The 27,444-nt window shown below is 41.7% G+C and overlaps 1 protein-coding gene and 1 long non-coding RNA gene across 3 annotated transcripts in view; one reads left to right on the forward strand and one right to left on the reverse strand.

The window, feature by feature from the left end:
• The window catches only part of LOC149985512 (uncharacterized), a 114,365-nt gene extending 88,013 nt beyond the window's left edge, over positions 1 to 26,352 (reverse strand). The window contains exons 1-2 of the long non-coding RNA XR_016495206.1: positions 26,238 to 26,352; positions 25,808 to 25,869 (exon numbers count right to left, since the gene is read on the reverse strand). This is a non-coding gene — a long non-coding RNA (uncharacterized LOC149985512). The remainder of the gene's footprint in view (positions 1 to 25,807; positions 25,870 to 26,237) is intronic.
• Positions 1 to 27,444, forward strand: part of prmt8a (protein arginine methyltransferase 8a) — a 39,091-nt gene that overhangs the window by 1,657 nt on the left and 9,990 nt on the right. Inside the window, exons 2-7 of one of the 2 annotated variants that reach the window (XM_021601811.3) lie at positions 1,156 to 1,389; positions 3,094 to 3,249; positions 12,760 to 12,823; positions 19,365 to 19,507; positions 19,754 to 19,841; positions 21,349 to 21,464. In XM_021601811.3, the coding sequence (XP_021457486.1) occupies positions 1,156 to 1,389; positions 3,094 to 3,249; positions 12,760 to 12,823; positions 19,365 to 19,507; positions 19,754 to 19,841; positions 21,349 to 21,464 (801 nt within the window). Of the gene's footprint in view, positions 1 to 1,155; positions 1,390 to 3,093; positions 3,250 to 12,759; positions 12,824 to 19,364; positions 19,512 to 19,753; positions 19,842 to 21,319; positions 21,465 to 27,444 lie in introns of both variants that reach the window. The other variant, XM_090231826.1, reaches the window with a different exon arrangement.

Raw genomic sequence — 27,444 nt, forward strand, 5'->3', positions numbered from 1 at the left:
AAAAAACGAATTTATATACATATGAAACATTCCACCAAATTACTGCACTAGGCCTTTATTACTCCCTGCATGAGCAGAGAGAGGAGAACAATTCTCAACAGCAGAGCAGGGAGTTTACTTTAGATGTAGTTAACATGAGAATTGTAGCATTCTATGCTTGAGAGTAAAAGTTTGAGGAACAGAGGATAGGTGGTGAAAAAAAGATGACTGTGGTACCCATATAGTTTTGATACACTTTTTTTCTTGTCTCTGTCTGTTTTTGCCCATCCTGTTTGTCCATCAGTGAAAGTAATGTTTGTTGCCATGTATCTTCCTGCTTACCCAGTATGTGAATAGAACAGGTTATTCTGTGTGAATGGAGCCAGTGGTTGGAGCTGCCTGTTGCTCCACCCCCTGTTGACAGACCATCCCCATTACTCAGCACAACAAGGACAAAGACAAAGCTGCACAGTCAGAGTGGCTGCCGAGCACAAGACTGAGGAGAAGGACTGACTATCTTTAACAAGGCCAGATCAATATCACTGATAGCCATGAGAGTGAAATCTAAATCTTAAGATATATGTGCACCAGGGAACAGAAGATGACATGGGTTGAGTTGAATGCTCAAATGAGTTTTTCCCCTTTTTCCTCTCTTGATAATATGTCTGGAAGGGAAGGAAATCCTGGATCCTTTTTCTTCCGCTGAGCTATGGGCTGATCAGACAGGCTTCTGTCTGTACACTCCCATCAGGCATTACAGGTGACAATCAGAGTTTTACAGGCACACCTTCTGTGTAGAATTCTGCATCTTCTGCTTTCCTCAGACAGACTTACAGACATACATCCTGTCAATACTGTTAGTGTTGTCTCTAGACAAATACGCTTGGTCCGCTCACCTCTGCTGCTCCATGGGAAAGCCAATGACTGTTGAAAGAACAAATGAGATAGGAAAATAGCAAAGAAAATAAACTGCTGCAAGATCTGTTCTTCCCGCAGATTGGGAGCAGAATGCAGAGTGTTGTGCTAACACAAAATCAATTCATTGGCTTTTACAGTTTTATCATCATACAGTATGTCCTTCACCCACTGTTTCTCTGTAGAAGACCTGACTTTTAGAAATCTGCTCCGGCCCCATGATGTCTTTATTGTGTGTTACCATTCTCTAAAAACCCTTAGCAACAGCAGCAGCCACAGCCAATCCGCATCATCCAATCTCAGCGCGTGCAGCCCACCTCGCTGCCCAAGCCTGTGCCCTCTGTCCACCATGTCCCGCGGCCGCCCCATACTCCCCACGCTGCCTCCCTGCCTAGCTGCCCTGGCCGGGGGAAGATGGCCAAGTTCCTCAACCCTGAGGAGATGACCTCCAGGGACTACTACTTTGACTCCTACGCCCACTTTGGAATCCATGAGGTAGGGCTGCCCAGGGGCTGTATGCATCAAGCTTCTCAAACTTAAAGTAGTAATGCTGATCTAGGATCAGCATAAGATTAGTCTTGATTTTAGATGAGCCCTCATACTATTTTTTATTATTATTATTATTAGTATCATTATTATTATTGTTATTATTATTAGTATCACTATTATTATTGTAGGTATTAGTATTCTTAGTATCATTATTATTATTATTAGTAGTAGCAGTAGTATCATCATTATTATTATTATTAGGAGTAGTAGTATTATTCGTATCATTATTATTATTATTATTTTTATTATTATTGGAATTATTAGTATCATTAGTAGTATTATTATTAGTATCATTCTTCTTCTTATTAGTATTATCATTTTTCTTCGTATTATTAGTATTATTACTATTATTAGTATATTATTATTAGTAGTAGTAGCATCATTATTATTATTAGTATCATTAGTTTGTATTATTGTTAGTATTATTAGTATCATTATTATTATTAGTAGTAGTATCATAATTATTATTATTATTATTATTAGTAGTAGTATCATTATAATTATAATTATTATTATTATTAGTAGTAGTATTATTAGTATCAATATTTTTATTATTATTATTAGTAGTAGTATCATTAAAATTATAATTATTATTAGTATCATTGTTATTATTAGTATCATTATTCTTATTATTAGTATTAGTATAACCATTATTATTATCATTATTATTATTATTATTAGTATCATTATTATTATTATTATCAGTATCATTATTATTAGTATCATTATTATTAGTATCATTATTATTATTATTCTACTTTAAGATGCTTTGTAAATATATTCTCAGTTCTTACCAACTGTGTTCTTACATGACTCTATGTAAAGTTAGTTCCACTAAAGGCCAGCCCACATTAGACCACTTCACAGAACTGCAGCTCCTCCCCAGAGATGTACTGTGTTCCAGCTAGTTCCACTAAAGACCAGCCAACCAGCCTAACACTTCACAGAACTGCAGCTCCTCCCCAGAGATGTACGGTGTTCCAGCTAGTTCCACTAAAGACCAGCCAACCAGCCTAACACTTCACAGAACTGCAGCTCCTCCCCAGAGATGTACTGTGTTCCAGCTAGTTCCACTAAAGACCAGCCAACCAGCCTAACACTTCACAGAACTGCAGCTCCTCCCCAGAGATGTACTGTGTTCCAGCTAGTTCCACTAAAGACCAGCCAACCAGCCTAACACTTCACAGAACTGCAGCTCCTCCCCAGAGATGTCCAACTGTTCCAGGGTATATGGGAGGAGGGTGTCAGAAGGGTAGAGAGCATATTTCAAGTAAGACCTGTGAGATGGGGTTTGTTCTGTGACATTTTTGAATTCACTAGGTCAGATTGGTTTTTATACTTTCTGCTCTGTGAATGTTCCTGACAGACAGAGAATGGTTGATTTGACTTAAGAGAGATATGCAGTAACCCCCCACTGTTTTTCAATGTGGACCAGTGTGTCTGAAATGGAACGGTGGGATTACAGTGACTGGCGGATTCATGTTTAATATACTGTATTTCATCCACTCACACTACACTCAGTCTACGTTCATATTGTCAGGTAAGTTAATATGGCTTTGATTGAAAAACACCTTGTTTTTCACCTGGATACAGTGTTAGAAGTGGTTTTGACATCTCCCACCCTGACACCAATCATTTGTCACTGAACAGGAGATGCTGAAGGACGAAGTGAGGACGCTGACCTACAGGAACGCCATGTACCACAACAAGCACGCCTTCAAGGACAAGATCGTCCTTGACGTCGGCAGCGGGACCGGCATCCTGTCCATGTTTGCAGCCAAGGCGGGAGCCAAGCACGTGTACGGGGTACGAGAAGCTGTCTCACTCCTTGCTCCCTGTCTGGCCTCGGACTAGAATGTTATCAGGCAGAACCATCATAACCGACAGCGTCAGGAAATGCTGTGAAGCCTAGCCTGACAAGCCGCTTGCTCTCCCCAGACCGTGTGCATGCGTGCGTCGCGTGAGTGTGTGTGCGTGCGAGTGTGTGTCTGTGTACTTGTATCTTTACATGTGTATATGCATATGTACATATATTTGTTTATGAATGTATGAGTTTGTCACGGTGCAGACTTGGTTTACCTCAGGTGGTTATTTGCTGTCTGCTTGTCAGGCAGGTTGTCTGGATAAGCTCTCTCTATTTTAGAGCTCTCAGATGCTGAGTTGTGCATTGTGGAGCAGAAGTAATTTCCACTCTAGGCAAATCTGAAAATGCATGCTGGATTTGGGCCAGTAGCTTGTTGACACCCCTGTGGTTCTCATTTAGTACATTGGTCTTGGACAGGATTTTTTGTCAGTTTGTGTAACTGTGTGTGTGCGTGTGCGCATGCGTGTGCGTGCATGTATATATTTATTGTTCTGGCAATAATCACCAAAAAATGTCATTGGGAGGAAGGGTGTTTGACATGCTTTTCACATTTGAAAGACCTTTGGCAGCAATTACAGCCTTGAGTCTTCTTGGGCATGACACTACAAGCTTGGCACACCTTTATTTGGGGAGTTTCTCCCATTCTTCTCTGCAAATCCTCTCAAGCTCTGCCAGGTTGGATGGCGGGCGTTACTGTACAGTTGTTTTCAGGTCTCTCCAAAGATGTTAGATCGGGTTCAAGTACGGGCTCTGGCTGGGCCCCTCATGGACATTCAGAGACTTGTCCTAAAGCCAATCCTGTGTTGTCTTTGCTGTGTGCTTAGAACCGTTGTCCTGTTGGAAGGTAAAACTTTGCCCTAGTCTGAGGTCCTGAGCGCTCTTGAGCAGGTTTTTATTGAGGTTCTCTCTGTACTTTGCTTCGTTCATCTTTCCCTCCATCCTGACTAGTCTCCCAGTCCCTACCGCTGAAAAACATCCCCACATCATGATGCTTCCACCACCATGCTTCACCGTAGGGATGGTGCCGGGTTTCCTCCAGACGTGACGCTTGGCATTCAGACTAAATAGTTCAATCTTGGTTTCATCAGATCAGAGAATCTTGTTTCTCAGAGTTTCTTGAGTCTTTAGGTGCCTTCTGGCAAACTCCAAGTTGGCTGTCATGTGCATTTTGCTGAGGAATGGTTTCTGTCTGGCCACTCTATGACCATAAAGGCCTGATAGGTGGAGTGCTGCAGAGATTGTTGTCCTTCTGGAAGTTTCTCCCATCTCCACAGAGGAACTCTAGAGCTCTGTCAGAGTGATCAGCGGGTTCTTGGTCACCTCCCTGACCAAGGACCTTCTCCCCCGATTGCTCAGTTTGGCCAGGCGGCCAGCTCTAGGAAGAGTCTTGGTGTTTCCAAACTTCTTCCATATAAGAATGATGGAAGCCACTGTGTTCTTGGGGAGCTTCAATGCTGCAGACATTTATTGGTACCCTTCCCCTGTACCCTTCCCCAGTAACCTTCCCCAGTCTCGGAGCTCTACGGAACATTCCTTCGACCTCATGGTTTGGTTTTTGCTCTGACATGTTCCGTCAACTGTGGGACCTTATATAGACAGGTGTGTGCCTTTCCGAATCATGTCCAAACAATGGAATTGACCACAGGTGGACTCCAATCAAGACGTAGAAACATCTCAAGGATGATCAATGGAAACAGGATGCGCCTGAGCTCAATTTCGAGTCTCATAGCAAAGGATACTGAATACTTATGCAAATAAGGTATTTCTGCTTTTTATTTTTAACACATTTGCAAACATTTCTAAAAACCTGTTTGCGTTTTGTCATTATGTGGTGTTGCGTGTATATTGCTGAGGATTTTTTCCCAATGTAATCCATTTCAGAATAAGGCTGTAACGTAACAAAATGTGGAAAAAGTCAAGGGCTCTGAATACTTTCTGAAGGCACTGTGTATATGCCTCGTGTAAGATCTTATGATCTGTGAACGGTACATTATGCAGACAAAATCTTATTGCCGTTATGTCCCTTATAGTGTGCGCTAACATATGGAGTATGTCTAGTTTATAACCATTTTCACAAATGTATTCAACATTACAAATATGAATATGAATCTCAGAAGTGCCCTTTTCATTATAAGAGCTATTGTTTGGAACAATATGCTGCACAAGTACATCACATTTCCAGAGTGGGCTCTCTGTTAATTCTGAAGGTCTGATACATTTATTTATGAGCACCAACAACACAGTGAATGGTAAATGGATTCAATGGATTTGATCTCATGGATGGTCATTCCTTGCAGGGTTTTTCTTGATCAAAATGGGGCTTACAGTACCTACAGAAAGTAGAGTGCCTTGAGAATGTATTCACACCCCTTGACTTTTTCCAATTTGTTTTGTGTAACAGCCAGAATTGACATTTTATTCAATTGAGATTTTGTGTCACTGGCCTGCACACACTACCCCGTAATGTCAAAGTGGAATTATGTTTTTAAACATTTTTGCAAAAAAAAAGTCAATAACCATTCAATCCCTTTGTTACGGCAAGTCTAAATAAAAAATAAAAAATAAACAAGTCACATAATAGGTTTTATTGACTCACTCTGTTAACATAATTTTTGAATGACTACCTCATCTCTGTACCCCACACATACAATTTTCTGTAAGGTCCTTCAGTCGAGCAGAGCATTTCAAACACAGATTCCACCACAAAGACCAGGGAGGTTTTCCAATACCTCGCAAAGAAGGGCACCTATTGGTAGATGGGTAATACATTTAAAAAAGCAGGCATTGAATATCCGTTTGAGCATGGCGAAGTTATTAATTAGACTTTTGATGGTGTGTCAATACACCCAGTCACTACAAAGATACAGGCGTCCTTCCTAACTCAGCTGTTGGAGAGGATTTCACCATGAGGCCAATGGTGACTTTAAAGCAGTTAAAGAGTTTAATGGCTGTGATAGGAGATAGCTGAGGATGGATCAACAACATTGTAGTTACTCCACAATACTAACATAAATTACAGAATGAAAAGAAGGATGCCTGTACAGAATAAAAATGTTCCAAAACATGCATCTTGTTTGCAATAAGGCACTAAAGTAAAAAAACATGAAATTCACTTTATGTTCTGAATACAAAGCAAATCCAACACAACACATCACTGAGTACCACTCTTCACTCTTTCAAGCATGGTGGTGGCTGCATCATGTTATGGGTATGCTTGTCATCGGCAAGGACTAGGGAGTTTTTGAGATAAAAATAAATGAAATAGGCCTCCCGGGTGGCGCAGTGGTTAAGGGCGCTGTACTGCAGCGTCCCTGGGTCAGAGTCCCTGAGTCCCTGGGTTCGCGCCCAGGCTCTGTCGTAACCGGCTGCGACCGGGAGGTCCGTGGGGCGACGTGGCCTAGCGTCGCCCGGGTTAGGGAGGGCTTGGTCGGTAGGGGTGTCCTTGTCTCATCGCGCACCAGCGACTCCTGTGGCGGGCTGGGCGCAGTGTGCGCTAACCAAGGTGGACAGTGTTTCCTCCGGCGCATTGGTGCGGCTGACTTCCGGGTTGGATGTGCGCTGTGTTAAGAAGCAGTGCGGCTTGGACGCATGACTTTCAACCTTCGTCTCTCCCGAGCCCGTACGGGAGTTGTAGCGATGAGACAAGATAGTAGCTACTACAACAATTGGATACCACGAAATTGGGGAGAAAAAGGGGTAAAATAATAATAATAACAACAATTTTAAAAATGAAATAGAGCTAACAGGCAAAACCCTCGAAGAAAACATACAAATAAATGTAAAGTCTGCTTCCCAACAAATACTGGGAGATAAATTCACCTTTCCACAGTACAATAACTTTAAACACAAAGCCAAATATGCACTTAGCAAGATGACATTGAATATTCCTGAGTGGTTTTGACTTTTTTGAATCGGTTTGAAAGACTTGAAAAAGACTGCCAAAAGTGTATTGACTCAGGGGTGTGAATACTTATATAAATGAGATGTTTCTGTATTTCATTTTCTATAAAATTGCAAATCATTTTAAAAACATGTTTTCACTTTGTCATTATGGGGGATTGTGTGTAGATGGGTGAGAATTCTTTAAATATTTAATCCATTTTGAATTCAGGCTGTAACACAACAAATGTGGAATAAGTCAACGGGTATGAATACTTTCTGAAGGCACTGTATCTAGGTAAGACAACCACATATCAGCATCAAATATATAGGATACCAACATTCAATTTCAGGTAAATAATTAATAAATAGCATTTTGCAAGAAAATCATTATAATTCATATCTGAAATCTATGAATAAAACGTCTGAGAACAGTGATATTTTACACAACATGAAGGTCCCAGAAGCAATCATTTCTGATGACAAAGCACAAATGTGAAAATTTGGTCGATATAACGTTTTGGAAATAAAGTCTTCAAATGTAAAAAGCATGTCAAACATCCTTCCTCCCAAGGAAGTTTCTACGCTGGCGTGGAATCTCCCAGTGGTACAACTAGCCTATGTGCAATTACACTGTGTACAAAATATTAGGAACACCTGCTCTTTCCATGACATAGACTGACCAGATGAAAGTTATCATCCCTTCTCACCTTCACCTTGAATCCACTTCAATCAGTGTAGATGGGGAGAAGACAAGTTAAAGACAATTTTAAACCCCTGAGACAATTGAGACATGCATTGTGTATTTGTGCCATTCAGAGGGTGAATGGGCAAGACAAGAGATGTGAGTACCTCTGAACAGGGTATGGCAGTAGGTGCCAGGCGCACCGGTTTGAGTGTGTCAAGAACTCCAACTCTGCTGTCAAGAACTGCAATGCCTTGTATGTCAGGAATGGTCCACTTCCCAAAGGACATCCAGCCAACTTGACACCACTGTGGGAAGCATTGGAGTCAATGGAACGCATTGGAACGTTTTTGACACCAGAGTACATGCACCTGATGAATTGAGGCTGTTCTGAGGCTGCGTGTGTGTGTGTGTGTGTGTGTGTGTGTGTGTGTGTGTGTATGTGTGTGGATCATCTGGTCAAATTACTGTTCTTCCAATACCGATACTGTGCAGCACTTAGTTGAACAGTCTGTATGCAGATATGTGCCTGCCTTTAAGCCAACCTTGTGGAATTTATTCCTTAGAGGTAGCTATGTGACAATTGGAGACTGTCTCCAGGGAGAAGGAGCTGTGTGACTGCATGTGGGTGAGAGACAGTTTGATGCCTTCTGGCATCATTGGGAGCTGGGAGGCAATGTGAGGGACATTCAGATCTCTGTCAGTGAGAGCGCCCACTCAGGCATGGCACTGAAGGTAGGTTCTGGATCTGTCACTGTCTTCGGCAAAGGGAGAAATCAGTACCAATTAGTGTGAGCTGACACACACACGCGCGCACACACACACACACTCACAGGCTACACATTATCGATGACATTCTCTCCTCTACATGCCATTTTACAGCAGGCCAGGCCTGGGGGAACAGATGTGTGTGGCCAGTGGTGGCAGGCTGGCAGCTGACTGATTACCATGGGCACTGCTACTAATGGGCTGTAGAGGTCCAGCTGTGCCCAGGTTGACAGCTCCAGAACAGCAATGCAAAGAGAAGGCAGGCCACAGCTGGGTCCTTCTACCCCGGCATTACCAAGGGCTCCAGCATTAGCCAGCTTCACCCTGTCCTCTCTGTTTTCCAGAGAATAAATGGGTGGTCTAGAGCATGAATCACCTCGTACAGCTCAGAGATACTTGCAGGGTTGGGGAGTAACTGATTACATGTCTTCGATTACACGTATACTGGTTACAAAAAAAATGTAATAAATTACATTACCCGCAAAAATATTGTAATCAGATTAGAGATACTTTGAAAAACAAGATGATAACTTCTTGGATCACTTTTAAATTCAGAAAGGATGTTTGCAAAAAGTATATTATGACAACTTTCTGCTTTCTCAATGACATTCAATTCATAATTGAAAAAAAGGCACAAGTTTAAGTTTGTTCCACCTGAGCGAGTCTGACCACATGTCAGAGATAACTATGATGACACACCGAATGCGTTTGATGGATCCTTTTTGTCTTCTTGTAATGCCTCTTAAGGGGATAGTAATCAAAAAAGTAACTGAAAGTAATTAGATTACATTACTGAGTTTCAGTAATCCAAAGTTACGTTGCTGATAAAAATTTGGACAGGTAAGAGATTACATTTAGAAAGTAACCTACCTTACCCTGGATACAAGCCCATAGTGGGAGTTATTTAGCGTACATGGGAGTAGAAGTCTATACCTGCAGAATCCTGACATTTTCAAGGTTTAATATTGATTGCTATATAATTATTATTATTATTTTTCAACCTTATTTAGCCAAGTAAGCTAGTTGAGAACAAGTTCTCATTTACAACTGCGACCTGGCCTAGATAAAGCAAAGCAGTGTGTCACAAACAACAACACAGAGTTACACATGGTATAAACAAACATACAGTCAATAATACAATAGAAAAATACTATATACAGTGTGTGCAAATGAGGTAGGATAAGGGAGGTAAGGCAATAAATAGGCCACAGTGGCGAAATAATTACAATATGGAAATTAAACACTGGAGTGATAGATGTGCAGAAGATGAATGTGCAAGTAGAGATAATGGGGTGCAAAGGAGCAAAATAAATATAATAAGTAACAGTATGGGGATGAGGTAGTTAAATGGGCTATTTACAGATGGGCTATGTACAGGTGCAGTGATCTGTGAGCTGCTCTGACAGCTGGCGCTTAAAGTTATCGAGGGAGATATGAGTCTCCAGCTTCAGTGATTTTTGCAGTTCGTTCCAGTCATTGGCAGCAGAGAACTGGAAGGTAAGGCGGCCAAAGGAGGAATTGGCTTTGGGGGTGACCAGTGAAATATACATGCTGGAGTGTGTGCTACGGGTGGGTGATGCTATGGTGACCAGTGAGCTGTGTCATTTTGTAAATGAAATAGGAGGCCGATTCTAGATAGAATTTTGGATTGGAGATGCTTAATGTGAGTCTGGAAGGAGAGTTTACAGTCTAACCAGACACCTAGGTATTTGTAGTTGTCCACATATTCTAAGTCAGAACCGTCCAGAGTAGTGATGCTGTACGGGCGGGCAGGTGTGGGCAGCGATCGGTTGAAGAGCATGCATTTAGTTTTACTTGCATTTAAGAGCAGTTGGAAGCCACGGAAGGAGAGTTGTATGGCATTGAAGCTCGTCTGGAGGTTAGTTAACACAGTGTCCAAAGAGGGGCCAGAAGTATACAGAATGGTGTCATCTGCGTAGAGGTGGATCAGAGAATCACCAGCAGCAAGAGTGACATCCATTGATACAGAGAAAAGAGTCGGCCCGAGAACTGGGTTGGCACCCCCATAGAGACTGCCAGAGGTCCGGACAACAGGCCCTCCGATTTGACACACTGAACTCTATCTGAGACGTAGTTGGTGAACCAGGCGAGGCAATCATTTGAGAAACCAAGGCTATTGAGTCTGCCAATAAAAATGTGGTGATTGACAGTCAAAATCCTTGGCCAGGTCGATGAATACAGCTGCACAGTATTGTCTCTTATCGATGGCTGTTATGATATTTTTCAGGACCTTGAGCGTGGCTGAGGTGCACCCAAGACCAGCTCAGAAACCAGATTGCATAGCGGAGATTGTACGGTGGGATTCGATATGATCGGTGATCTGTTTGTTAACTTGGCTTTCGAAAACCTTAGAAAGGCAGGTTAGGATAGATATAGGTCTGTAGCAGTTTGGGTCTAGAGTGTCTCCCCCTTTGAAGAGGGGGATGACGGCGGCAGCTATCCAATCTTTGGGGATCTCAGACGATAGGAAAGAGAGGTTGAACAGGCTAGTAATAGGGGTTGCCACAATTTTGGCGGATCATGTTAGAAAGAGAGGTTCCAGATTGTCTAGCCCGGCTGATTTGTAGGGGTCCAGATTTTGCAGCTCTTTCAGAACATCAGCTATCTGGATTTGGGTGAAGGAGAAATGGGGAGGTTTGGGCAAGTTGCTGTGGGGGGTTCTTGGCTGTTGACCGGGGTAGGGGTAGCCAGGTGGAAAACATGGGCAGCCGTAGAAAAATGCTTATTGAAATTCTCAATTATCGTGGATTTATCAGTGGTGACAGTGTTTCCTAGTCTCAGTGCAGTGGCCAGCTGGGAGGAGGTGCTCTTATTCTCAATGGACTTTAGAGTGTCCCAGAACTTTTTGTAGTTAGTACTACAGGATGCAAATTTCTGTTTGAAAAAGCTAGCCTTTGCTTTCCTAACTGCCTGTGTATATTGGTTCCTAACTTCCCTGAAAAGTTGCATATCACGGGGGTTATTTGATGCTAATGCAGTACGCCACAGGATGTTTTTGTGCTGGTCAAGGGCAGTCAGGTCTGGAGTGAACCAGACCAGATCTGTTCCTGGTTCTACATTTTTTGAACGGGGCATGCTTATTTAAGATGGTGAGGAAAACACTTTTAAAGAATAACCAGGCATCCTCTAGTGATGGAATGAGGTCAATATCCATCCCGGATACCCGGGCCAGGTCGATTAGAAAGGCCTGCTTTAGGGAGCGTTTGACAGTGATGAGGGCTGGTCGTTTGACCGCGGACCCAGTGCGCACGGCATGACTGTGTCCCTGCTTTATTCATGTGAAGGCTTTCAATTGAATTCTCTAAAGTTGATAGAGGAGAGCCTTCATTATATAAAAATGTCTTTATTGTATAAAAACTACATTTTTGTCAGTTCAATAAATCAAGCACATTGGAAGTGCAGTGAGCGCAGTTGGGCGCTCCTGGTGGGGTTCCAGTCTATGGGCCTCGGGCCCCTAAAGTGTGGCCATTGTGAAATCCAGACAGGACGGCAGAGTACCACTGACATTGGGTGAGCTGCTTTTTTATACAGGCAGAGATCAAGCTGTGCTAATGTGCTCTGTGTGTGTGTGTTCGTGTCAGTGTGCCTTGTGAGTGTGTCTGTGTTAAAGGGGGAGAGAGAGAGAGAGAGAGAGAGAGAGAGAGAGAGAGAGAGAGAGAGAGAGAAATAAGAGAGAGAGAGAGTGAGTGGGTGAAAGGTTCTTCGGGTCCTGCTTCCATTGGTAGGACTGCGGGCAGGCGGCTTGTGAGTAACCTGTACTTGGCCCATTACCTGAAGTACGCAGCTTTGACAGCTGGGCACAGGAAAGGACAGGCTGATATATTCTTTGTTTCTTTAACTTTACTTAAGAGCACTTCAAGTTCTGGTCTCCCAGTGCTAACTACCATCTCAGACCCCACCTGGTTGGACATAGTTAGAGAGTGGCATATCCCACCATTATGATCCAAACATTCTCCACGTGCGATGCACAGTGGAACTGTTTAGGGTTAACTTAAGCCTTTTTCAGTCCCGTAATGAGTTCAAGCATCTCTTTATTTTGGTGATCACTGGTATTAGTGGCAAAATGTTTGAAATTATTTATGTTTTGCTTTTTCCCCAGATTGAATGTTCCAGTATATCGGAATACTCTGAGAAAATCATCAAGTCTAACCACCTGGACAGTGGTAAGAGCTGAAGGTCTTTCTTATTCACGGTGCCTATTCACTATTCTCCTCAGAGATGCAGTACAACAGGGATGTGTGGCAGAGTCTCTGAAAGGGGAGGATACACCAAGAACATGGGAAGTTGTGTGCGATAGGTTAATTTAAAACATAATATGAAGGTAACCTCTATTCTCACTTATCTGTAGTACGGTCATATTTTATAGGGGAACAACAACACATTCATGGAAAATGGTCACTCAGCTATCAAATCAAATCAAATGTATTTATAAAGCCCTTCTTACATCAGCTGATGTCACAAAGTGCTGTACAGAAACCAAGCCTAAAACCCCAAACAGCAAGCAATGTAGGTGTAGAAGCACGGTGGCTAGGAAAAACTCCCTAGAAAGGCCAGAACCTAGGAAGAAACCTAGAGAGGAACTAGGCTATGAGGGGTGGCCAGTCCTCTTCTGGCCGTGCCGGGTGGAGACTATAACAGAACATGGCCAAGATGTTCAAATGTTCATAGATGACCAGCAGGGTCAAATAATAATAATCACTGTGGTTATAGAGGGTGCAACAGGTCAGCGCCTCAGGAGTAAATGTCAGTTGGCTTTTCATAGCCGATCATTCAGAGTATCTCTATCACTCCTGGTGTCTCTAGAGAGTTGAAAACAGCAGGTCGGGGACAGGTAGCACGTCCGGTGAACAGGTCAAGGTTCCATAGCTGCAGGCAGAACAGTTGAAAATGGAGCAGCAGCCCAACCAGGTGAACTGGGAACAACAAGGAGTCATCAGGCCAGGTAATCCTGAGGCTTGGTCGTAGGGCTCAGGTCCTCCGAGAGACAGAAAGAGAGAAAGAAAGAAATAATTAGAGAGAACATACTTAAATTCACACAGGACACCGGATAAGACAGGAGAAATACTCCAAATAACAGACTGACCCTAGCCCAATACTGGAGGCTGAGACAGGAGGGGTCGGGAGACACTATGGCCCCGTCCGACAATACCCCCAGACAGGGCCAAACAGGCAGGATATAACCCCACCCACTTTGCCAAAGCACAGCCCCCACACCACTAGAGGGATATCTTCAACCACCAACTTACCATCCTGAGACAAGGCCGAGTATAGCCCACAAATATCTCCCCCACAGCTCAAACCCAAGGGGGGGGAGCCAACAGCTAACAGCTTAGCCAAGTTGAGATTTAAGCCCTAACAAAATAATAGCAGCATAAACAAAGTGGCACCAGCAAAATAGATCTAAATAAATATGGATGGGGTAATTGAGTGGACCAGCTCATTTGTAACCTCCAGTGTGTTTTGGAAAGCTTTTGGCAAGCCAAGGACAGAGTGCAAACTGGGACCAATCCTGGGGGGGGGGGGGGGCTAAGTGTTAATTTCATGCTGACAAATACTTCCTTTCCTGGAGAAACTGTATTCAATAACTTCCAGTAGGAGGACAAAAGCGATTGTCGCCAACTAATTTCTGCCAGAGTGAGATTTGTTTTCTTTAACCTCCAGCTGAGCTGGTTTACATGAGAACACTAAGGGCTGGCTCTACATAGGGAAAGGTGGCACTGGGATACCATAATATGGTATATGACGTAATGAGCGCTCACCACTAAAAGTGTGTCTGAGATCTTTTGTGTTCGTATGTGACAAAATGGCGTCACGGCCCAATAACAGAGTGACACATCGGTAACACTTTACCTAAAGGGGGTATACATAAGACATTCATAACATCTTTATGAAACCAGTCATAACACCTTCGAGTGTGGCAGTATCATTCATTATAATGTGGTGCTTACTGTATGTGTAGACAGGGCGCATAATGACTGGAAAGGGGACTTCAAATGTGAAAAAAATCAAATTTCAAGAAGAGGTAAATGTTTGCATCTAAAACAATATTCCCAGTGCAATATGGTGCAGTATATTTGAACTTCATTTTGTTTGTCTCGGAGGAGTTTTGCTTCAGAGCCCAGTCTTCAAGTCATCATTGTAGCCAAAAGTCTGATTTGATCTGAATGACAGAAATAGCTTGTTGTGTAAAGAGAATAGAGATGTTTAATCTCTGTGCTGTAGCCAGGGTCACCTAGTTTCCCGTTATACACTAAACTCCTTGCCATTATTGCATTACACAATTTTGGTCTCTACCAGACATCAAATACACTGAGAAAGTCAAAGCGTACCCAAAAGCACTTCAGCCCAACTTGAACAAAAAGGGGACTTGATAATCCCGAAAAAGCTTTCCTAACCACAGGATACTTCAACAGGTAACTATGCCAGCAGCATACCACCCTGTATCCCACTGATGGCTTGCCTCTGAAACAAAGCAAGGTAGGTCCTGGTCAGTCCCTGGATGGGAGACCAGATGCTGCTGTAAATGGTGTTGAAATGCCAATCCCAATACCCCAAGGCATTGATGGGAACATTGCCCTGTGTTGGGTGCCCTGTTTCGGATGGGATGTTAAACGGGTGTCCTGACTCTCTGTGGTCACAAAAAATCCCCTGGTGCTTATCATAAAAGTAAGGGTGTCATCCCCGGTGTCCTGGCTAAATTCCCAACCTTGCCACATTATCATCCCCCTCATTCCTAATTGGCATATATCACTCCTCACCTGATAGATGATGTGTAGTGAGCGTTCTGGTGCAAATTGGTTGCCATGCATCACCCAAGTGGGTGCTACACATTGGAGGTGGATGAGGTGTGCTTCCCCCTTAATTTGCAAAGTGTTTGGGTGTCTCAAAATCGCTATACATGTCCAATCAATTAATTATCCCAGAGAAAAGAAAATGAGCTCTGCATAGATCTGTGTGTATTCAAACAGACAGGCTTGCATTTCAGTAAGAGGCTTTCATGAGAGAACGATAGAGTCGTTGCTTTGATCAGAGCTAACAAGGTTGTGTTTATGTCATTTGCAAGGACAAGCACACTTACTGTACGGATTCTTTCAGGTAAACGTGAAAAAAGACAGATGGTTCTTTTGCTGTTTGTCAACTGTTGCGATACATTTTGGACAGTGCGCTAGAGTTGTTTGTCTCGGTGTTAGAATGATTTGGGGTGTAGGGTTAGGGGTAGAGGGTAAGGGTCAGCTGGTATGATTAGGTGGTTTCGGGTAAAGGGTTAGAGCAGAGTTTCCTACACAGCTGATTCAAATGATCAAAGCTTGTTGATTAGTTGATTATTTGAATCAGCTGTGTAGTGCTAGGGCAAAAAAAACAAAAAACGGCACCCCCTGGGGTCCCGAGGACCAAGTTTAGAAAACCCTGGATTAGAGTTATGGTTGGTTCAATTCAGCCAATTCAGGAAGTAAACTGAAATTCCAATATCAATTCTAAATTTCCTCATTGCCAACAATGAGAAAAAATCAGAATTTGAATTTCAGTGTACTTCCTACATTGAAATTGAGTTGGGTTAGGTTTAGGGTTAAGGTTTAGGGTTAAGGTTTAGGGTTAAGGGTTAAGGTTTAGGGTTATAGAGGGTGAGGGTTTAGAAGAGACCGGTATAGCTCCCCCTGCAGGAGCAATTCACATGGGTGTTCCTGCTGGCCCACTGACCTTCATGTCTTAAAATAGTGATGGACTGCCATTTCTCTTTGCTTATTTGAGCTGTTCTTGCCATAATATGGACTTGGTCTTTTACCAAATAGGGCTATCTTCTGCATACCAACCCTACCTCTTCACAACACAACTGATTGGCTGAAACGCATTAAGAAGGAAAAAAGATCCACAAATTAACTTTTAACAAGGCACACCTGTTAATTGAAATGCATTCCAGGTGCTTTTCTGGCCTTTTCTGGCCTCTTCCTCCTTCCTGGCTTCCTCCTGAGGCTTCTCCCTTCCCTTACTGGCAGCTTCATTAAATATTACCCACAAAACACAAGTCTCAACGTCAACAGTGAAGGATCTTGGACTTCTAGGCAGAGTTCCTCTGTCCAGTGTCTGTGTTTTTTTGCCCATCTTAATCTTTTCTTTTTATTGGCCAGTCTGAGATATGGCTTTTTCTTTGCAACTCTGCCTAGAAGGCCAGCATCCTGGAGTCGCCTCTTCACTGTTAACGTTGAAGCTGCCAGTTGAGGGCTTGTAACGCGTCTGTTTCTCAAACTAGACACTAATGTACATGTCATCTTGCTCAGTTGTGCGCCGGGGCCTCCCACTCTACTTCTATTCTGGTTAAAGCCAGTTTGCACTGTTCTGTGAAGGGAGTAGTACACAGCGTTGTACGAGATATTCAGTTTCTTGGCAATTTTTCACATGGAATAGCCTTCATTTCTCAGAACAAGAATAGACTGACGAGTTTCAGAAGAAAGGTCTTTGTTTCTGGCCATTTTGAGCGTGTAATCAAACCCAAAAATGCTGATGCTCCAGATATTCAACTAGTCTAAAGTTAAAGTCCAGTTTTATTGCTTCTTTAATCAGAACAACAGTTTTCAGCTGTGCTAACATAATTGCAAAAGGGTTTTCTAATGATCAATTAGCCTTTTAAAATGATAAACTTGGATTAGCTAACACAACGTGCCATTGGAACACAGGAGTGATGGTTACTGATAATGGGCCTCTGTACGCCTATGTAGATATTCCATAAAAAAATCTGCCGTTTCCAGCTATAATAGTCATTTACAACACGTCTACACTGTGTTTCTGACCAATTTTATGTTATTTTAATGGACCAAAAAATGGCTTTTCTTTCAAAAACAAAGACATTTCAAAGTGACCCCAAACTTTTGAACAGTAGTGTACTTAATGAGTATATACTGCATACTATATACTATTAGTTAATTTTTGTATACTGTAAACGAACGGTATCCTTTCAGTTGAGAGTACTAGCGCATGTCTACTGGAAGTTGATGCTGTTGCTATGCAACTTTATGCTAGCTTGTTAGCATAAGAAATTACTAGCTAGACATCTTACGACTTCATTAGCAATGTCCATTGAGAATGCACCACGACTATACCACTTAGCTAAGCTAAGAATGACGTGAATAATCAAATCAATAAAAGTTTTCCTCCATCTGTATTTGATATTTCATTATTTGTGTCCATTCCTATGTTTAACCCTAAATGGCTCATCGGCACGCGATGCACTGTATGTGGCTCGAGACAGACATACCACACACAACTATGTAATAGTTCATATACTGGCAAGTTTGATGTATTAGTATCCACCTAACATTAGGGAGCTAGCTAATATACATACATACAAGCATCTGCTGTAATGATATGCTACGCAGTTTAAGGCTAGTAGTGTAGCTAACAAATAATCAGCCAACATAACATGTAACATAATATATTTGAAAAGTAATTACTTTTTTATTTAATTGCTCAACATTTTCTTAACATTTGTAATAATTAGTTAAAGCAATTAAAATTTACATTTTGTATTTACATTTGTATCATCTCTCATTGGACTTTCTTCAAATCTGCAAATGTTACGAAGCCATGTCCATTTTCTTGAAGAATTGCATTATGGGCCCTAAAAGCACAGCAATACTGTCCACTGCTTGTATATTTCGAAATTTGTCGAATTTAGTATGACATCCGGGAACTTTTGGCATGCTAACTATATCCATACTATGACCAATAGTACTCAATACATTTTTATAAGAACAGTCTGTAACGGTTTTCTTGATGAGAAGGAGAGTCGGACCAAAATGCGGCGTGTCTATTGCAATCCATGTTTAATGAAGTAACACACTAAACACAAACACTACCAAAACAATAAACTTAACGAAAACCGAAACAGCCTATACTTGTGTAACCTAACACAGAACAATGACATCAGGACACTAAGGACAATCACCCCAAAAACACACAGTGAAACCCAGGCTACCTAAATATGGTTCCCAATCAGAGACAATGACTAACACCTGCCTCTGATTGAGAACCATATCAGGCCAGACATAGAAATAGACAAACAAGACATCCAACATAGAATGCCCACCCAGTTCACGTCCTGACCAACACTAAAACAAGGAAAACACACACGAACGATGGTCAGAACGTGACACAGTCTAACTTTACACGCATTTACACACGCATTTACACCGTGCTTCTTCACCTGCATTGCTTGCTGTTTGGGGTTTTAGGCTGGGTTTCTGTACAGCACTTTGAGATATCAGCTGATGTACGAAGGGCTATATAAATAAAATAAATTTGATTGATAAAAACTGTGGATGGAAACGTGCTTAATGATTACAATCTTTCTGTATGAATGTATCTTCCCAGCTAGCAAATCATTTTCTGAGAACCGTGTTTCTTACAGCTTGGGTAGAACATGTGGTTCTTTGCTTATTTTGCATATAACCTTCCCACAACTTTCTGGAAAAAAATAAAATAGAAATTGGTAATGTTCTAGGAATGTTCTCCAACTGGTTTGACATTGACAATGGTCTCAAATTGTTCAGAACACTTTAAGAAAGTAAGTTGAGACCCCGACTGAGTTAGAAGCAGAGCCTAAGTGATTGTGTTCTGTGCTGTGGTGTTGACCTCCTATGTACAGTACTCTTCACATAGACCTAATATGATTGGCTCCATGGTAATGGTGTGTTATGGTATGTCTTGCAGTTATTACTATCTTCAGGGGCAAGGTGGAGGAGGTGGAGCTGCCAGTGGAGAAGGTTGACATCATCATCTCAGAGTGGATGGGCTACTGTCTCTTCTACGAGTCCATGCTCAATACCGTCATCTTTGCAAGAGACAAGTGGCTGGTAGGCATGTTTGTGTGTGTGTGTGTGTGTGTGTGTGTGTGTGTGTACATATGTGTGCGTGCACATGCATTAACCAGACATGCTAGCAGAACGAACAACGCTCAAACCTCACAGACTTAACCAGGGATGAAAACCATAACCTGGCTCGGTGTTTGGTTCTTCTCACATGCAGCACAGCTGATAAATGACATGTCTTGTGTGCAGGATTGATTGCAGGGTGTTTTTTCCTCCCCATATTTTACACAGAAACCCGGCGGTCTGATGTTTCCCGACCGTGCTGCACTGTATGTGGTGGCCATCGAGGACAGGCAGTACAAGGACTTCAAAATCCACTGTGAGTGTGTTTGTGTGTGTATGTTTAGTTGGCCCTGGGCCCTCACATAAGTCCTGCTGCCCGTAACTCGTTCTCTATTCCCAGGGTGGATCTTACCTGGCTTATGTTTCTGCTTCGCTAATAGACCGTGAATGTAGAACAACCATAGCAGCACATGCAAAAAAAAGAAACACACACACACACACACACACACACACACAGACACACATACACACACACACATTAGTGTTGGTGCATTTGAACTTTTCAAAGGCATAAGTGGTGATTGATCTGATATTACAGGTCAACAAACCTCTCCATCTCTGTGCTAGCCCACACTAAAGCTCTCCTGGAGGATTTGGTGGAATTGTTCGTCTTCATTTCAGCACAGAGACCAGAGACAAGAGCCATGGCAGCAGAACAGAGGACAAGAAGCAGAAGCAATACACACACCCACTCCACATACACACCGCCACAACTAGGGAATTACACACCATGAGACAGAGCTCCTTAGGCTTACAGAAACCCAGGCCACATGACTGAGCACTGAAGAGAAGTCCAGCTAGTGCTGTTTCGCTCTCTGCATGTGCAGAGGGATGTTTTAGGGAAAGGAAAGCTTTGAGAAGAGATAGAAGACGATTGGGGCACATTGTCCATGTTGGTCCCAGTCTGGTTCCAACAAACAGATGCTTATACTGTAGATGCCTTTTGGGAAGGGATGGCATGCTGGATCACTTAGTGCTCTAAAATAATGTTCTGTCTTCATGAGAGAAGGGCTGTATTCATTAGGGCATACCATAGCAAAACATTTTGCAACAGAAAATGGAAATTAGCATTTCTTATTGGAGAAAATCAGATAGTGCCTTCCTGTTTCAGTCCATTTTCTTATGTTTAATACTTAAGGAATATGACCTATGACCTTCAGTTTTAGGGCATGAGAATGCACATCAACAGCTGAGGTGCGACCTGCTCATTATTCCTTCCTCCTCCTATCATTAAACTTAAGTGGTTCCACTTTAATGGGACACAATAGAGATGCTTACACACACACACTATCCTATCTTAAAGATGCACTTCGGGATCTAAAATGATACAAACATTTGACAGTCCATCTTTAAGTACTGTGGCCATGCATAATCTATGATCAGTTAGCCTGAGGAGAAAATATATTAGGGAAGAGAAGGAGAATCTCTCTGTTTACTGCCATGCCCTGCACTGCAGTGATGGTTAGCTGGCAAAGTGCAACAGAGTCTAAGGAAGCTGTCTACCCGACCCTATAGAAGGGCAATGAAATACTGTAAATCCGACCTAGTGAGGGACGAATACAAAATGGCCCTCAATTCTGAAATGGCCCTCAATTCCCTGTTTAGTCCGCTACTTTTGACCAGAGTCCTTGGGCCCTGGTCAACTACATAGGGATTAGGGTGCCATATCGGATAGACACAATGTATTCCTCCCTCTCTAGGGAGGACTTATGTAATATCCCTTCTTCCACAAAGGTGTTCCATAATGAGCTGTGTTTCCACAGGGTGGGAGAATGTGTATGGCTTTGACATGACCTGCATCCGTAACGTGGCCATGAAGGAGCCCCTGGTGGACATAGTGGACCCCAAACATGTGGTCACCAACTCTTGCCTGATCAAGGTCAGATATGTCTTCACTTCACTTACCTGGATTTCTGCATAAATGAGTCCTAAGATTTGATCTGATCTTCATCTTAGTCACAACAATAGACAAACAAAGTGTGCTTAAACTAATAACACACAAACTATTGTATTTTTCTTGTCTATGTTGAATACATCAATTAAACATTCACAGTGTAGGTTGGAAAAAATAGGTGAACCCTTGGATTGTCCACCCGGCATCCAGCGAACTGTCGTACAGTCCTGAACAGAACTACAGAGCTCACTCTACTTCCACCCGGCATCCGGCGAACTGTCGTACAGTCCTGAACAGAACTACAGAGCTCACTCTGCTTCCACCCGGCATCCGGCGAACTGTCGTACAGTCCTGAACAGAACTACAGAGCTCACACTGCTTCCACTCGCTCTGGAAGATGTTACCTTGAAGATAGGCTATCCAGTGTAGTCGATGGTTCTCAGTTGTGATGAGAGTAGTAGAATACGTTGGTTTGAAGAGTAGTAGAATGGTCCCACTTAAATTCTCTTTTCTAGATACTTTACTTAGGACAGCTAATCAGCCATACCAGTGATTGTTCGGGAGTTGACGTTATTGTCTCTACCTCGTGTTGAGATTTCAAACCATTTTGGACGTGATTTGCAGCTAAAACGTCTCTCTGGTCTGATATGTTCATTCTTAACCCACCGTTTTATGCAGTTCATTCAAAAGTGGCGGTTCGTGAGGCTCAAACGCTCTCTGACCTCACTCAAGGGGCGGTGACTACTCACTTGTACAAAGTTATAGAAACAATTTCCTCTTATAGTCTCTAAGATCACATCCCTCTCTTAAAAAAAACACTTTAATAATTTTTCATATTTCATACACAACGTAAAGGATGGAGACTTCGTACATATAGTGTATTTACTTTTCAAGTTACAGTATCTCCTTAATAACATTTTGAATGACATCACAAAATAACAACCGAAATGACATTATTATTCTTTTGGTCGCCTCTGACCATTCCCCGGCGGGAAACATCTGTGGATAAAAGGCACATTTCTGTGTGAATTTGGAGAGGGAGATAGCTTAAAAGTTCTAATCCTTGATTTACAAAAGGGTGTGAATTGTCAACCCCCCACCCTCCCCACGAAGGAGAGGGGTCATCCACTGCAAAGCTGATCCGACCCATCTGGATCCTCACAGGACAGTCATGACACTGTCATAGACACTATTATATGCATATATATACAGTAACAGTCAAACGTTTGGACACATCTACAGTTGAATTCGGAAGTTTACATACAGATTAGCCAAATACATTTAAACTCAGTTTTCACAATTCCTGACATTTAATCCACGTAAAAATTCCCTGTCATAGGTCAGTTAGGAACACCACTTTATTTTAAGAATGTGATATGTCAGAATAATAATAGAGAGAATTATTTCTTTCAGCTTTTATTTCTTTCAACACATTCCCAGTGGGCCAGAAGTTGACATACACTCAATTAGTATTTGGTAGCATTGCCTTTAAATTGTTTAACTTGGGTCAAACATTTCGATAGTCTTCCACAAGCTTCCCACAATAAGTCGGGTGAATTTTGGCCCATTACTCCTGACAGAGCTGGTGTAACTGAGTCAGGTTTGTAGGCAGCTCCTTGCTCGCACACACTTTTTCAGTTCTGCCTACAAAGTTTCTATAGGATTGAGACCAGGGCTTTGTGATGGCCACTCCAATTCCTTGACTTTGTTGTCCTTAAGCCATTTTGCCACATCTTTGGAAGTATGCTTGGGGTCATTGTTCATTTGAAAGACCCATTTGTGACCGAGCTTTAACTTCCTGACTGATGTCTTGAGATGTTGCTTCAATATATCCACATAATTTTACATCCTCATGATGCTATCTATATTGTGAAGTGCACCAGTCCCTCCTGCAGCAAAGTACCCCCACAACATGATGCTGCCACCCCCGTGCTTCACGATTGGGATGGTGTTCTTCAGCTTGCAAGCTTCCCCATTTTTTCTCCAAACATAATGATGGTCATTATGGCCAAAAAGTTATATTTTTGTTTCATCAGACCAGAGGACATTTCTCCAAAAAGTATGATCTTTGTCCCCATGTGCAGTTGCAAACCGTAGTCTGGCTTTTTTTATGGCGGTTTTGGAGCAGTGGCTTCTTCCTTGCTGGTTTCAGGTTATGTCGATATAGGACTCATTTTACTGTGTATATAGATACTTTTGTACCTGTTTCCTCCAGCATCAAGGTCCTTTGCTGTTGTTCTGGGATTGATTTGCACTTTTCACACCGAAGTACGTTCATCTCTAGGAGACAGAATGCGTCTCCTTCTTGAGAGGTATGATGGCTGCGTGGTCACATGGTGTTTATACTTGCGCGCTATTGTTTGTACAGATGAACGTGGTACCTTCAGGCGTTTAGAAATTGCTCCCAAGGATGAACCAGACTTGTGGAGGTCTACAATGTTTTTGTGGAGGTCTTGGCTGATTTATTTTTATTTTCCCATGATGTCAAGCAAAGAGGCACTGAGTTTGAAGGTAAGCCTTGAAATACATTCACAGGTACACCTCCAATTGACTCAAATGATGTCAATTAGCCTATCAGAAGCTTCTATAGCCATGACATAATTTTCTGGAATTTTCCAAGCTGTTTAAAGGTAGATTCAACTTAGTGTATGTAAACATCTGACCCACTGGAGTTAAAGACACAGTGAATTATAAGTTAAATAATCTGTCTATTAACAATAGTTGGAAAAATTACTTGTGTCATGCGCAAAGTAGATGTCCTAACTGACTTGCCAAAACTATAGTATGTTAACAAGAAATTTGGTTGAAAAACTAGTTTTAATGACTCCAACCTAAGTGTATGTAAACTTCCGAATTTAACTGTACTCATTCAAGGGTTTTTCTTTATTTTTATTATATTCTACATTGTATAATAATAGTGAAGACATCAAAACTATGAAATAACACATATAGAATAATGTAGTAACCAAAAAAGTGTTTAACTAATCAAAATATATTTTAGATTTTAGATTCTTCAAAGTAGCCACCCTTTGCCTTGATGACAGCTTTGCACATTCTTGTCATTCTCTCAACCAGCTTCATGAGGAATGCTTTTCCAACAGTCTTGAAGGAGTTCCCACATATGCTGAGCACTTGTTTGCTGCTTTTCCTTCGCTCTGCGGTCCAACTCATCTCAAACCATCTCAATTGGGTTGAGGTTGGGTGATTGTGGAGGCCAGGTCATCTGACGCAGCACTCCATCTCTCTCTTTCTTGGACAAATAGCCCTTACACAGCCTGGAGTTGTGTGTTGGGTCATTGTCCTGTTGAAAAACAAATGATAGTCCTACTAAGCGCAAATCAGATGGGATGGCGTATCGCTGCAGTAGCCATGCTGGTAAAGTGTGGCTTGAATTCTAGAATAAATCACAGACAGTGTTATCAGCAAAGCACCCACACACCATCACGTCTCTTCCTCCATGCTTCCTTTTGGGAACCACACATGCAAAGATCATCCGTTCACCTGCTCTGCAGCTCACAAAGACACGGCGGTTGGAACTAAAAATCTCAAATTTGGACTCATTAGACCAAAGGACAGATTTCCAACAGTCTAATGTCCATTGCTTGTATGTTTTGGCCCAAGCAAGTCTCTTCTTCTTATTGGTGTCCTAGTAATGGTTTCTTTGCAGCAATTCAACCATGAAGGCCTGATTCACATAGTCTCCTCTGAACAGTTGATGTTGAGCTGTGTCTATTACTTGAACTCTGTGAAACATTTATTTGGGCTGCAATCTGAGGTGCAGTTAACTCTAATGAACTTATCCTCTGCAGCAGAGGTAACTCTGGGTCTTCATTTCCTGTGGGGTCCTCATGAGAGCCAGTTTCATCATAGCTCTTGATGGTTTTTGCGACTGCATTTGAAGAAACTTTCAAGTTTTTTAAATGTTCTGGATTGACTGACCTTCATGTCTTAAAGTAACATTTCTCTTTACTTATTTGAGCTGTTTTTTGTGACTGCACTTGAAGAAAGATTGGCTGACCTTTATGTCTTAACCTTTCTGATCTCCCCATCCCGGATCCGGGTTCGTGAATACAGACTCAAGCTCATTACCATAACGCAACGTTAACTATTCATGAAAATCGCAAATGAAATGAAATAAATATGCTAGCTCTCAAGCTTAGCCTTTTGTTAACAACACTGTCATCTCAGATTTTCAAAATATGCTTCTCAACCATTGCAAAACAAGCATTTGTGTAACAGTATTGATGGCTAACGTAGCATTTAGCATTAACATTCAGCTGGCAACATTTACACAAAAAAACAGAAAAGCATTCAAAAAAATCATTTACCTTTGAAGAACTTCAGATGTTTTCAATGAGGAGACTCTCAGATAGCAAATGTTCAGTTTTTCCTGAAAGATTATTTGTTTAGGACAAATCGCTCCGTTTTCTGCGTCACGTTTAGCTATGAAAAAAACCCTGTATCCAGGATTGTGTAAATCTATCAGCAAGCTCATTAGCATAACACAACGTTAACTATTTATGAAAATCGCAAATGAAATGAAATAAATATGCCATCTCTCAAGCTTAGCCTTTTGTAAACAACACTGTCATCTCAGATTTTCAAAATATGCTTCTCAACCATAGGAAAACAATAATTTGTGTAAAAGTAGCTAGCTAGAGTTAGCATTTCGCGTTAGCATTTAGCGTTAGCATTAGCGTTAGCATCCAGCACGCAACATTAACAAAAACATAAAAGCCTTCAAATAAAATCATTTACCTTTGAAGAACTTCTGATGTTTTCAATGAGGATACTCTCAGTTAGATAGCAGATGCTCAGTTTTTCCAAAAAGATTCCTTGTGTATTAGAAATAGCTCCGTTTTATACATCACATTTGGCCACCAAAAAAAATCCATAAATTCAGTCCTCAAAACGCAAACTTTTTTCCAAATTAACTCCATAATATCGACTGAAAACATGGCAAACGTTGTTTAGAATCAATCATCAAGGTGTTTTTCACATATCTCTTCATTGATACATCGTTCTTGGACACATGCTTTCTCCCCTGAATCAAATGGTAAAGTGGAAGCAGCTGGCAATTGCGCACCGAATTCGACGCAGGACACCAGGCGGACACTTGGGAAATGTAGTCTCTTATGGTCAATCTTCCAATGATATGCCTACAAATACATCACAATGCTGCTAAGACCTTGGGCGAACGACAGAAAGTGTAGGCTCATTCGTTGCGCAATCACAGCCATATAAGGAGAGAATGGAAAACAGAGCTTCAGAAATTCTGCTAATTCCTGGGTGATGCATCATCTTGGTTTCGCCTGTAGAATGAGTTCTGGGGCACTTACAGACAAAATCTTTGCAGATTCTGAAACTTCAGAGTGTTTTCTTTCCAAAACTGTCAAGAATATGCATAGTCGAGCATCTTTTCGTGACAAAATATCGCGCTTAAAACGGGAACGTTTTTTATCCAAAAATGAAATAGCGCCCCTAGAGCTCTAACAGGTTAAAGTAATATTTGAGCTGTTCTTGTCATAATATGGACTTGGTCATTTACCAAATAGGGCTATCTTCTGCATACCAACCCTACATTGTCACAACACAACAGATTGGCTGAAACGCATTATGAAGGAAAGAAATTCCACAAATTAACTTTTAACAAGACACACCTGTTAATCTGCACATCTACCATTCCAGTGTTTAAATTGCTATATTGTAATTACTTTGCCACCATGACCTATTTATTGCCTTAACTCCCTTATCTTACCTCATTTACACTCACTGTATATAGACTTTTTGTTTTCTTTTGTTCTACTGTATTATTGACTATGTTTTGTTTATTCCATGTGTAACTCTGTGTTGTTGTATGTGTCGAATTGCTATGCTTTATCTTGGCCAGGTCGCAGTTGCAAATGAGAACTTCTCAACTAGCCTACCTGGTTAAATAAAGGTGATGAAAAAAATGAAATGCATT

This window comes from Oncorhynchus mykiss, chromosome 1 (assembly GCF_057628025.1).
Source record: "Oncorhynchus mykiss isolate SJ-2025 chromosome 1, ASM5762802v1, whole genome shotgun sequence".
NCBI classification, from domain to species: domain Eukaryota; kingdom Metazoa; phylum Chordata; class Actinopteri; order Salmoniformes; family Salmonidae; genus Oncorhynchus; species Oncorhynchus mykiss.